This window comes from Haliotis rubra, unplaced genomic scaffold (assembly GCF_003918875.1).
Source record: "Haliotis rubra isolate DU_JTF1 unplaced genomic scaffold, ASM391887v1 Scf193, whole genome shotgun sequence".
NCBI lineage: Eukaryota > Metazoa > Mollusca > Gastropoda > Lepetellida > Haliotidae > Haliotis > Haliotis rubra.
In genome coordinates this window covers 1,463,038-1,477,093 of record NW_025765925.1, presented here as the reverse complement: position 1 = coordinate 1,477,093, position 14,056 = coordinate 1,463,038, and the positions used below count along the sequence as shown (strand labels likewise).

Genomic DNA, 14,056 nt, shown 5'->3' with positions numbered 1-14,056 from the left:
AATGTTTTGCGTTTGAGAGCTTTTAAGCTATTTCGGAATAACAATGATAAGAAATGTTTTATGATGGGAAGCATTTGGTATGACTGGAACATTTCCTCAGCAACATTCTCAGATCAGAATGTATCTTACAATTCGCTGGCAGTTGGGCTCAAAGCTATTCCAGGAATCTTCCACATGGAAACACACCTGCTGCCTAGGTAACGCGTCGCAGGTTGTAGCAGCCTTTTGTTTGAGGAAGTAATACCATCCGAATTTGTCATGCCCCGAGGCAACAAATGCCTGTCAGCATCGAAAATCATTTTTTATGATTGTCATTTTTTATGACGTGGAAGATAAAAACATTAGCATAAACATATCAAGGGTTGATTAGAAGTGGAAAAATGAGTTCTTTGGCTTAAGGTCGTTTTCAACAGTAATCCCATGATGTTAAGGCGATTCAGACTGATGAGGGAGGCAAGCCCTAAGTGATGACGAACGCAGGTATAGAGCCGAATACTCTGGAGTGAGTAATTGTCTTTAGTTTTACGCCGCACTCAGCAATATTCCAGCTTTATGGCGACAGTCAGTAAACAATCGAGTCTGGATAAATCTAGTGATCAACAGCATGAGCATCGATCTACACAGCTGGGATACGATGACATGTGTCAACCAAGTCAGCAAGCCCGACACCCCGATCCCGTTAATACGACAAGCATGGTACCAATTCTAACTCTCTACACGGGTCTGTATACCCTGGACATATAATCCAGAAACCATCTTTATGAGAATGAACGTCCGTTAACGAAATAGGCTAGATCGTTAACACCATCCGTCAAGCTCTCATGCAAAAATGGACAAAATTAGTTATGAAATCGACCCCTGATGATATCTCTGAAAATATCGGAAGTGTTCCAAACCAGGTAGAGAAACAAAATGAATTGTCTTGTCTTGTCACATGTCAATACTACGCAATCAGATAGATCAAAAACCCAATACAAGAACGATGCATGCTCTACAGTTGGCATTTTACTCCCTCGCAAAACTCTCATTTATCTCCCCAATCAAACAATAAAACCGTTTTCACTAATGAACCAAGACGTTACCATGGAAATATCAACGATAACCACAATACCATAGAGCTGCCACAAAAGGTGAAACCATGGTACTGTCACAATTAGGTGTCTATCCTAAGTAGAGGTCTATTAGCGTTTCGGGTTTGATACGGCGGATGTGACGTATAGGACACAATATATCACCCTCCACAGAAAGTTCCTGCACAATCATAAATCTAGTTTTATTCATAAACGCAAACCAAACTGGATTGTTCCTGTCACCAAATATTCTTATCCTCCCATCTAGGAATGAACCATTATTGGTATGTCATTTTGGAGGAGATAAAGATCCAGAGAGCCAAGCAGGTAATCAATACAGCCGCCTCGCGCCATGCTCGTGTGTGTATGTGTCTAATTAAGTAAACTGCCCCATCATATCCAGCGTCAGCTGAAGAGTGGTACAAACCGTGGGACACCCACAGATTACTGCCCACAATCGAAGGCAATCACACTTTGGCCTCGGCTAGGTGCAACGTCCGTGCACCCCCGGGGGACAAGACATAAACTGGCTCCAGTAATCACAGACGAAGCGGCGAATCCTGGCATTATCCTCTTACAGTTTTATTGCTGGTTTCAGTCCATGCTTTCTACCTTCCCCCGTCCCCTGAATCACCACCGTCTGGGCAGATGGTGCCAGTTTGGTGAGGCAGGGTGTTACATTGGTGGTCCCATATGACGCCACGACGGGGCATGGTGTTACTATTTTCATATGAAGCTACAATGTCATATGATGTAACTATGAAAACCAACGATGCCACGTGTTACTGCGTGATAGCATGTTACTGCGTGATAGCATGCTGTCACGTGGTGTGTAATATCCCGATGTCATAGCATGCTCTCAGGTGATTGTGATGTCCAGATGATACATGTTACTGTGTGATAACAAGCAGTCAAGTGATGTTGTGTGATATCCCGATGTCACATGTTACTGTGTGATAACAAGGTGTCACGTGATGTGATATTCCGAAATTACACGTTACTGTGTGATAACAAGCAGTCACGTCATGTGTGATATCCCGATGTCACATGTTACTGTGTGATAACAAGGTGTCACGTGATGTGATATTCCGAAATTACACGTTACTGTGTGATAACAAGCAGTCACGTGATGTGTGATATCCCGATATTACATGTTACAGTGTGATAACAAGCAGTTACATCATGTGTCATATTACATGTTACAGTGTGATAACAAGCAGTTACATCATGTGTGATATCCCGATATTGCATCTTACTGTGTGATAACAAGGTGTCACGTGGTGTGTGATATCCCGATATTACATGTTACTGTGTGATAACAAACTGTCACGTGATGTGTGATATCCCGATATTACATGTTACTGTGTGATAACAAACTGTCACGTCATGTGTGATATCCCGATATTACATGTTACTGTGTGATAACAAACTGTCACGTGATGTGTGATATCACGATATTACATGCTACTGTGTGATAACAAGGTGTCACGTGATGTGTGATCACATGGTACTGTGATACCACCCAGAGAACCTATGCTGCTTGTCCAATACTACTGCGACACTACATTGTGAAGCTATACCCCAATGATAATCATTGTAAGACAGAACACCCTATTATGACATCACTATGGCGACACCATATCCCCGCTGTTAAGACAAAAATCCATAACCCTGCGTTTGCAGCAACATTTCGCGCCTCCCAAACCAGGTCAGTTCACTGAATAAGTATGTGCTCTCTGTCCATATTGGCATAGATGAACCAGCTTTTGTAGCAAAGTGGGAGCTAATGGATTGAACTCTAGACGAGCTAGTCAAGAGCAAATATTCTTAAACAGAACAATGATTGACACAAAGAGACATGGGCGTCCGCTGTCAATATGACACGCGTGTTCTCATGTGCCATGGGTTCTTGCTGGCGCACCCTCGAGACAGATTGATGCCAGTTCAGCGAAAATATCAAGATGAGGTTATCGGCTCAGCACCGAGGAAGCATAATGGCTTATACTTGAGGGGGAAGACCTGGCAGCGATGAGGAGGAACCTGGTTGTTTGTCAGTATTTCCAGTGAATACTGGGGACAAGATCTCCAGCAAATACCACTAGGTTGTCCAGCAGAGTGAAATGTTTGTAGTTGATAGGAAACATTACCTCGCAACATACAATCGATTTGTAAAGTATACAGTTATGTGTGTTGACACAATAAATAGCATCCATGAGGTATTCGAAACCTTTGTGAAGGGTACTGAAAGAATTTGAGGACTTAATATTTAATATATTCCTAATCAGTCAGATGTAAATTTGATTTATAGGTATGTCCTTTTTAAAAGCTGAGAGGTATATTTACGTTCTACCATGACCTTGAATATGCTTCATTTTGATTAGTTAGAAAAAGGATCCTGTTTCTTCATTTAAATTCACACATACTCAGAATGTAAACATATATCCATTAACGTCAGAACTACATTCGTCTGCCCTGGTTATAACACCACCGCATAACGCCGAAGACCCGGGTTCGAATCCACACATACTCCGCCGTGATATTGCTGGAATATTGCTAAAAGCGGAGTAAAAACTGACTCACTATAACACCACCGTGTATCCAGGAAGGTTCAGGCTGTTATAACCAGGCTGGCACTATATCCAGTGGACAGACAAGTGGTCAGCTAACTCCTGGTGATTGAGATAAGGGGGGACAGCTGCATATTTAAAATGAGCAAATATCCATACTCTAAAATTACAGGGACGTGAAATTATATCAAATGTAATTACATACAAGAGGAATGATGAGTATTTTCTTGACCAATATTCCAGCATCATCATGGCGGAAACACACCAGAAATGGGCTACGCACATTGTAACCATGTTGAAAATCGAACGAGTGAACGCTTTAGCCACTAGGCTACCCACTGACTGACCACAACAGGAATGGGAGGATGACTTAGAGAGATGACCCTTTATGGGAGTGATAGCTTCCATAATATCCCACCTTCACGTTACAAGGCGTCCGTTATCAGAGAAATGTCCAGTGTCGAAAAAATGATTCACTTCCCCACATAGAGATTATACGAGGCTGATCGCGGCCGCACAGAGTTCCATATTATGATGAAATTACCAGTTACATTTCATCTATTTCAGGAAATTAATTCCAACTGCATCCTTGATTCAGTAAGTAAAGAATATTATACTATCATCAATCAGGTTACAATCATTCGAAATTAGATTCGTATCGAAGATCACCCATTCGATTGACATGAAACCCCCCCTGTAGAAGCATTGATGCAGCCGTTAATCCCCGTTTAGTGATAACGACCAATCGATACCTGATCATCCTGACAAATGGGAGAGATTTTTGCCAGGAGGCCAGTCACGTCCTTCGACATACCAGGCCAATACAGAACCTGATTCCGCCTCCTCATCCACGTTCTTAAAAGGTTCATGGTCATGTCGTTGAAATTGGGTTTTCACTAGACTGACCCATCAAACCAGGCGTCTGTTTTCCACGGTAAGTAAACGGGGAGTTGCAATGGTTTATGTCCAACGCTTCATGTGGAAGATCTTGTGTGGTCATGTAGAGCAAGATGAGGGAATAAATCTTACGTGATGGTTGTATTGAATTCAATCGATATAAAAGTGAAATGTATTCTGAAGGCTTGGATTGCATCGATAGGGGAACAGCCTTTATTCTCAGACCCAATGATATCCATTCAACCGGATATCATTCAGAGAGCAATTTAAGTGGGCCTCTTTCAGTGAAGGATGCGGTAAAGATCGTTCTTTATAAACACTTTGACACCTGGCTTCAGCGTTCGATATTCAGTCGGTATTTCATAGTGCAATATTTTACTTGTTGTTGAGAGTTCGAAAAAATGATTGCCATTCGATATACTAGCCAGAAACGCTACGCCCAGGAAGACAGTTAGCTGTTTAAGCTCCACTTGTATTTGGGTATTAGCTTCCAGGTCCAATGTGTGTTCTATGTTTATCACTGTTTGGTATTTGGTAACATGGTGTACAAACACGGTTACTCAGGGCGTAGAATAGAGAGTGACATTTACTTCAAGAAATATACCTATCTATATACAAAATGGAGCCCACGAATACCAGTTTCACTTGAGGCAATACAGACTTGTCCAAACATTCTAGATTCCTAGAATTGATCTGGATTTCATTTTGTATCTATTTGTATTGATCTATTATCTCGGGTTTGGGAGACAGACTACGTGAAAGGCAAATAGTGGGAAAGTTAAATGACTGGATCACTGAAAATGAAATATGAACATTAGGAAATTCAACAGTTGCACTTGTGTTATCATCAGCTATTTGTCTTCGTTACATTGAGAACCAGAATAATCTTCAGTGATGTTTAACAAACAAAATCATCCTAATCCTCCCTGTTACAAAAGACTTGTATCCATTCAGGGATCGAACCCCGTCTGATGTCAGACGAGCGAGATCTGTGAAGGTCCGGGCTAGAATTGATCTGCAGTAACCAATACTTGTCGTAAGAGTCGACTAACGGGATCGGGTGGTCAGACTCGCTGACTTGGTTGACACATGTCATCGGTTACCAATTGCGCAGTTCGATGCTCATGCTGTTGATCACTGGATTGTCTGGTCCACTATCAACGGACATTAAGTCTACAGTAAACAACTGTAGGAGATTAAGCCAAATATCGAAGATGATACATCGGTGATAACACAGTTAGAGAGAATTCAGTAACTTCTGTTTATTCCGGATAAAGAATCAACACGATACATAGGTCTGAGTGTCCGGTATAGCGGGGTCCGGACTAGCAAGGTTGCACTGTTTATGTTTAAGGAAGCTACAGTGAGTGAGTGAGTTTAGTTTTACGCCGCTTTTAGCAATATTCCAGCAATATCACGGCGGGGGACACCAGAAATGGGCTTCACACATTGTACCCATGTGAGGAATCGAACCCGGGTCCTCGGCGTGACGAGCGAACGCCTTAACCACTAGGCTACCACACCGCCCAGGAAGCAACAGAAATACTATCGCTTCAAAGCCAGCACTTCATAACACTTAACGTATTTTACATGTTTACACTACTCGTAAAGATCCGGGACAGAACTTGTCCTCAACAACACGCTTGTCGTAACAGGCGGCTAAGGTAATCAGGCGACAAGACTAGCTAACTTGGCTTAAATAGTCGTATTCAAATTGATAAATGCTCATGATATCAGTCACTGTATTGTCTTGTCCAGACTAATTCACTTGTGAAAATCTCATCCAGGCTTAATGTTAGAAATAAGTAGCTTCCCTTGCCGATAAGACAGAACCTAGAGATACCATCATGTTCAAACCACTTATCTGTCGTGTTTACGTCAGAGGCTCATCGGCGTAGGAGATATGAAATGTCACTTATTACGCATAAACGTGGGGGATCGTATCTTAGAACGTTTGTTAAGTTGTCACAGTTTTAGAGAAGCGTAGACATTCACCCAACGTCATCAAAGGAGCATAAACCCCGTAACGAGAAGAGCAACCTTTAGGTCGTTGCCAATCCTTCGCTAACAATCGACACATAGGCGTATTTTGTGTCTCCCACACGAGTTCGTAAATACTTGAATCATTCATACAGTAAATGTTCATTGATGTTATGCCGACTTATATTTTGCCGTGGCCCAACAACTGTTTTGTTGTTTTGTTTGTAAGACGATCCATGACTGACGCTAAATCTAGATTCAGTACACGCACAGTTAAATATAAACGATCCAGAAGCGGGGTCTGTATGAAACTGGGTGGGAGGAGAGGTCCTTGAGGTGAACGAGTTGGAGATGTTGGTTATTTGCATTGACGTTGTGGTAGATGTGGTATGGTTTGGTGTTGGTGTCGGTGTCGGTGTCGGTGTCGGTGTCGGTGTAGTTGTGTTGGTTGTTGATGACATTTGTGCTCTTTGACGTCCGGAAGGTGTTGCTTGTGTTGGGTGTCGTTGACATTGTGGTAGTTGGTTGGTTGGTTGGGTGTTTGTTTGTTTAACGTCACACTCAGCAATAGTCCAGCTATATGGAGGCGGTTTGTAAATATTGGAATCTGGACCAGACAATGATCAACAGCATGAGCATCGATCTACGCATTTGGGATACGGTGACCAATTCTAACCCGGATCTTCGTGGATCCGTTGTGGTAGATGTGGATTGGATTGTTTTGGTGTCGTTGACGTTGTGATAGTTGATGATAGTGTTGGCTTCATTGACGTTGTGGTAGTTGATGATAGTGTTGGCTTCATTGACGTTGTGGTAGTTGATGATAGTGTTGGCTTCATTGACGTTGTAGTAGTTGATGATAGTGTTGGCTTCATTGACGTTGTGGTAGTTGATGATAGTGTTGGCTTCATTGACGTGGTGGTAGTTGATGATAGTGTTGGCTTCATTGACGTGGTGGTAGTTGATGATAGTGTTGGCTTCATTGACGTGGTGGTAGTTGATGATAGTGTTGGCTTCATTGACGTTGTGGTAGTTGGTAGTTGATGATGATAGTGTTGGCTTCATTGACGTTGTGGTAGTTGATGATAGTGTTGGCTTCATTGACGTTGTGGTAGTTGATGATAGTGTTGGCTTCATTGACGTTGTGGTAGTTGATGATAGTGTTGGCTTCATTGACGTGGGTGGTAGTTGATTGACGACGTTGTGGTAGTTGATGATAGTGTTGGCTTCATTGACGTTGTGGTAGTTGATGATAGTGTTGGCTTGATGATTGACGTTGTGGTAGTTGATGATAGTGTTGGCTTCATTGACGTTGTGGTAGTTGATGATAGTGTTGGCTTCATTGACGTGGTGGTAGTTGATGATAGTGTTGGCTTCATTGACGTTGTGGTAGTTGATGATAGTGTTGGCTTCATTGACGTTGTGGTAGTTGATGATAGTGTTGGCTTCATTGACGTGGTGGTAGTTGATGATAGTGTTGGCTTCATTGACGTTGTGGTAGTTGATGATAGTGTTGGCTTCATTGAGTTGATGATGTGTTGGTGGTAGTTGATGATAGTGTTGGCTTCATTGACGTTGTGGTAGTTGATGATAGTGTTGGCTTCATTGACGTTGTGGTAGTTGATGATAGTGTTGGCTTCATTGACGTGGTGGTAGTTGATGATAGTGTTGGCTTCACTGACGTGGTGTTAGCTGTTGATTGTCTTGGTGTTCGTTTCGTTTTGCTAAGTGTTGATGGAGTTTGTGTTCATTGACGTTATGTTAGCTGGTATTGTGTCGTAGTCGTTGACATTGTGTTAGACATTGATGGATATTGTGTTCAGTGATACGTTACGTTAGTTCTTGAGTCATCTGTCTCAGTCTCTCCACTCTATTTGAAAACGTTCTTATAGCTGTAAAACTCTGAATTAGCAAACTAAACATTAAATGATGTTGCTTATTTTGAACCAAACCGTTAAGGACATTGCTGTTGGTAATACCGACACTGCACATCTACACGTGACACACACTGTGTTATCATATGGTGCGATAATTACTTGCATATATCAAACTATGTTTATCACTGACCTTTCCAAACAATCTCCGCCATCATGGCACGGCATTTAGTGGCCATTTGGTCAGTAATGAAGACATCATGGTCCGCCGAATGGCGTCCTACTAACATTAATATCTGGGCCATTAATATCATCCCGGATGATCACTTTACGATAGGCCCCATATCAACAAATATTAATTACCATAAAGGAGATAATCTTGAGGTAATTTACAGCAATATTACTTGTTTCTACAGGGGTCTCTGTCTGACGACAGACTCTGCACGTCATGTTTTAACCAACCTTGAGGACACTATGAACGACCAATATAAAAGATCTTGCAATACAGCGTGTTAGCAAAACTGACCACCTCCACACAAATTAAATACTTTTGAAAGGTTGTTGAAGGGCGTCCGCGTTTATTACCAGATCCAAATTGATTTAGTTGATAATAGAAAAACACTCCAACCCTTTCCTCTTTCAGGTTTAAAGCGGGGCTATTTAAACAGGCTGCAGAGTGGATCCGCGAATACAGCCTCTCCAGACTATATAGTGTACCAATCGGTTCCCCGACGATATCAAAAGAATGATCTGAGACGGTTCTGTCGCCTTGAGAACTTTGAAAGATTGACTATTCTGTAGCGTCTTTCAGTTCAGGTTTGACACAGGTCTAGTAGCTGCTTTTGTATTCGTTACATGTCAGTCTCCTGTAAATGAGATGGTTAGATGTGTAGGATGTTCTTGTCAACAGAGAACAGGAACGGGAACAATTACATGCTGCAGGCGGTTATGTAGTGTGTCTGATTATAATTCAAGCGCTGTCATCAGCCCTGACCCAGCCGTCCATGTAGACAGACAAAGCTACTTTTTTGTCTTCTTTAAATCGGATTTCTTTGTGGAATTGCGATGTCTAACCCAGCAAAATCATGCCATTGCCTTCATATCGGAACTCCACGACGGATCGTTACGGGCAACGAATTTGAACGCGGCGCTATTCAAATATGCTGTTGGCTTGAACGTGTCCTGGGCTAAGAACCGCGGCCCCTCCAATTAGATGCAAAGATAGGTTGGCACCGTGGCCCACAAGGAAACATTGTCTTCTCCCACGGACATATAAAACAACAGCTCACAGTGTTTACCACACGAATAACAAAATTAAAAGACCCCAGGAGAATTAGGTGCAATGTTTCAAAATATCAATTTATTCCACATTGTTGAAGACCCTGTACTGTGAAACCCATAGTAAAGAAGTCGTCCGGATCAAGCTGCCATAAGCAGTGTGCTGTCCATTTTATGTACGTAAACGTTGCACTTGAGCAAAACTCTCCATTTTCAAGCTAGAAACGAACACCGATTAAATGTATATTATAAAAACATTTAATATGGATTAAATGTTATTTTCGAAAGGTCTGAAGATTGATAGTCTCCCAAAGACGTCCGTTTTAAACATTTTTCTAGATGTGTGAAATGTGTATTGCACTGAAATAAATGTGTGAGCGAAGTTTAACGCCGCTTTCGGTAATATTCCAGCAATATCACGGCGGGAGACACCAGGAATATGCTTCACACATTGTACCCACCCGGAGAAAAATCGAACCCGTGTCTTCCCTACTAGGCTACCAAGCCGACCTTGAAATATAATGGGTATCGTACCATACCATTATAATGCATTGGGTTTACATTGCACTGCATTGCGTGGCATTTGATAACACTGGGTAGTATCCATACACTCGGTGACAACGGCTTGATTTGGATTGGTTGTCTGGAGTGCTCTGCAGGCGGAACTGGTCAATACACAACCAAATATCAACCTTGGAACGTAGTGCGTAATTAGTGGTTGTGGTTTGATGAAAGCATATTTTCAGTGAACAATGGATATCTATGGTTATTGAGAGTGCAAGATACTGGAGATATATAGATATACCTACTTTGTATGCCGCTAAGTGGTTGTCTTTGAATTCGGACGGTTTGATCTTGCTGAGAAGCTCCCCGAGTTGAGACAATGATTCTTTACTCCGGGTTTTCATCTGCAATAAATATACAACCATTACATTCGGAACATGCTCTATTTTGATCAGATAGCCAATCGAAGTGACATTAAACTGTAACAATGATACGTTCTGTTGATGTTGACAATACCGGACACATACATGCTTGAGTGAGTGAGTGAGTTTGGTTTTACGCCGCTTTTAGCAATATTCCAGCAATATCACGGCGTGGGACACCAGAAATGGGCTTAACACATTGTACCCATGTGGGGAATCGAACCCGGGTCTTCGGCGTGACGAGCGAACGCCTTAACCACTAGGCTACCCCACCGCCCCATATACATTCTTGATACATACGTGCTTCAATACGTAAATCAGTACATTATTGGTTAACGCTGCACTAAGTTAATGCTATAGCTATATATATGACGACGGTCTGTAAATAATCGAGTCTGGGCCAGACAATCCAGTGATTGACATCATGGATGTTGACCAATACAAGTGGAATATACAATGACATGTCTCAACCAAGCCTGACCACCGGTGCCGTCAGTTGCATCTTACAAAAAGCAAATTTGCCTCTTCCGAGACGCATGGGTTGCTGGAAACCGGTTAAAAATGGATTCTTCTTGGGGCAAATAATTACTAGGTGAGTTTAGTTTTGCGCCGCTTTTAGCAATATCCCAGCAATATCACGGCTGGGAACACCAGAAATGCGTTTCACACATTGTACCCAAGTCGGCAATCGAACACGGGTCTTCGGCGTGACGAGCGAACGCTTTAACCACTAGGCTACCCCACCGCCCCCATAATTACTAGGAGTGTAGATCACTGTTAGTTAAAGACACCGGAAATCAGCTGCAATAATGTCACATTCGCACAGACGCAACATTCACAATCTTTAAGTACACTGAAGTCATCTACCTCCCGAGGTTATGGCTCAAGATGCCCATATAATCTAACGACATGTATCTAACACTTACACGTAATAAGCTGAAAGACATTAAGGGCATTTCAATTGGGGGCTATTCAACACAATTGTATCTCAAACAGATATATGTTACAATGAGCGAGTTTGGTTTTACGCCGCTTTTAGCAATATTCCAGCAACATCACGGCGGGGGACACCAGAAATGAGCTTCACACATTGTACCCATGTGGGGAATCGAACCCGGGTCTTCGGTGTGACGAGCCAACGCTTTTACCACTAGGATACCCAACCGCCCCTGTTACAATGAATGCTTACAAAACGATCACGGTTGGACAATGTATAAAGCGTCAGTATCTGCCATGTTATTAACCAATAGGTAATAACATGATAAATGTTATTAATCACCACAGCAATGATGATGAGTCTATAACCTCACTAGAGGCATACCGGGAACCTAACCGCTACAGATATGAAGAATTATATATATTATCATTATATCAACTTACCAATTTTAATAATGAAAATGGTTGGCGCCCCTTCCTGGAATCACGTGCATCTGTGAATGAAAAAGTAATATATTTTTCTATTGCATTATTTGTTTGCGAACATAAAAAGCAAGTAAAACGTCTCGATTAACGACCGAAACAGACTCCCCTGGGTGTACAAGGCAAAATGCCGTGAAAATTATATGAATGGATGACTGAAAATCATTAAACACCAGGTGTTCACATCCCGTTGAGACTAATAGAACATATTATAACACACCCAGAAACGCGTCCAACCTAAACTAATACATTGTTTTATGGTGTTAGAAGTGCCACAAGGTAAACCCCGTCACGAAGGCACACAAAGCGGATATTAAATTTTACTCTGTTTTTCACACAGGAAAATTTGACATTTCCAAAAACATGGAAAAGTGCATTTTTATCGGAATCTTGACTGAAGAACGCGTTTGATGGTTAATCTTTGAGTACTATGATCATTCAGTGCCATGCCCAGTGGTATCATGAAAGTATGAAACTGGCATTCCCTCGCGCCAAAACAGATCTTTATTGGCAGAATATTTCAGAATCAATGTATTTTAAACATGTTGCAAGAACTGGAACCAAGGGAACGATTTAAACTTAAATATCATGGCAATCTATAATCTTTTCACTTTTTGTGTTTGCGATTACGAAACGATTTGGAGACATCTTGAAGTTGTACAGCGAATAAAATGCCATGCCAAATGTTTGGTAACGTATACGGACGCAAGACAATAATTAGTGTGTAGGTGAATAATTGTATCTTTTCACGACCGAATGATAGTAATATAATTTCAACTATGTCTGATACTATGACCATTCGAGTAGGTGGTTTAAAGTACGGATTGAACTATTGTTCTTCATGCCGAAAACATAGTTCTATTTTCCATATGTGTAGAATTTGTGCTTCTTCACTTGTGTATTGTTTTACGCCGCACTCAGCAATATTCAAGCTATATGACAGCGGTCTGTGAATAATCGAGTCTAGACCAGACAATCCAGTGACTAACATCAAGAGCATCGATCTACGCAATTGGGATACGATTGCCAATACGGCGATTAACAATAATCGCTCATTTTGAGATATATGACGCCATTATTATATTAGGTGTTTGGAGTAGGTTTGTGTACTGGTAAGGATGACTGTGGAAGTTCATACCTCCATTGGCAAAACAAGTTTGACACCAATTCCACAATACGGGTTTACTCATAACGTTCATTATTTTCACCCATTACGTATTTAAAACCTGGGCCTAAAACCTGAAATAAATATTATACACATGTTTGTGATAGATACACATGTGAATGGCATATAAATGACCCTTTCACGGAAATAGTGTGAATGGCGACCGGTAGGTCAGACACATGCTTTCGTGAGAAACTGGTCTCCGGTTTCAGTGATTTATTCATATAATTTCACCACATGTTTGCCGTTTAAAGCGACGGAATCTGTTTCGGAAGAGAATTCAGAATGATTTGTTTCTTGCAGTATAGATTCTTTTCCACTGTCCACATAACATAACATTTGATTGAGAATTATATCTTATATATTTCACATTGGCAGTGAGAAAACGATAACAGTCCCGAATAACTGAACGCCTTTTACTATGTAGGATTATCTCCCCTTACCTCCAGGGGCCTCTGCTATGGTGGTCGGCGGCTGCTGTTGCTGTGTCGTTCCATTGCGGCCTGCATAGAAGTCTGCTATAGTATTCCTCTTGATAAGCTTCTTATGGTGTTCCTGAACAAGTAGATCTCCGGGGTAGATGTTCATCGCTAGGTCCACGGAGCTCCGACGACGTCGTAGTCGTTCGGCGATGTTACTGCAAGTAGATAAGTCAGACTGGCTGCAGTCGACGACAAGCGACAACCAGCTGCGTGGAGGCTGGGGCGACGATGTGGCCTCCTCAACACAACTAGTCGAATGACAACTAAGAGCATACACTTAAATTTGATGTATTGGTTATAATTTAAACAATATATAATCATGTCGGTTTGGCAAATGATAGAGTGGTCCATCCAATGCGTCTCCCACAAATTGGATGGCTTGGTGAGTGCTGAAACCA

At 41.8% G+C, this 14,056-nt stretch overlaps 1 protein-coding gene across 7 annotated transcripts in view; it reads right to left on the bottom strand.

The window, feature by feature from the left end:
- LOC124274678 overlaps positions 1-14,056 on the bottom strand; it is a 200,115-nt gene that overhangs the window by 26,088 nt on the left and 159,971 nt on the right. For all 7 annotated transcript variants that reach the window (XM_046710046.1, XM_046710041.1, XM_046710045.1 and 4 more), the window contains exons 7-9: positions 13,620-13,813; positions 11,973-12,022; positions 10,476-10,574 (exon numbers count right to left, since the gene is read on the bottom strand). In XM_046710046.1, coding sequence (XP_046566002.1) covers positions 10,476-10,574; positions 11,973-12,022; positions 13,620-13,813 — 343 coding nt within the window. The remainder of the gene's footprint in view (positions 1-10,475; positions 10,575-11,972; positions 12,023-13,619; positions 13,814-14,056) is intronic.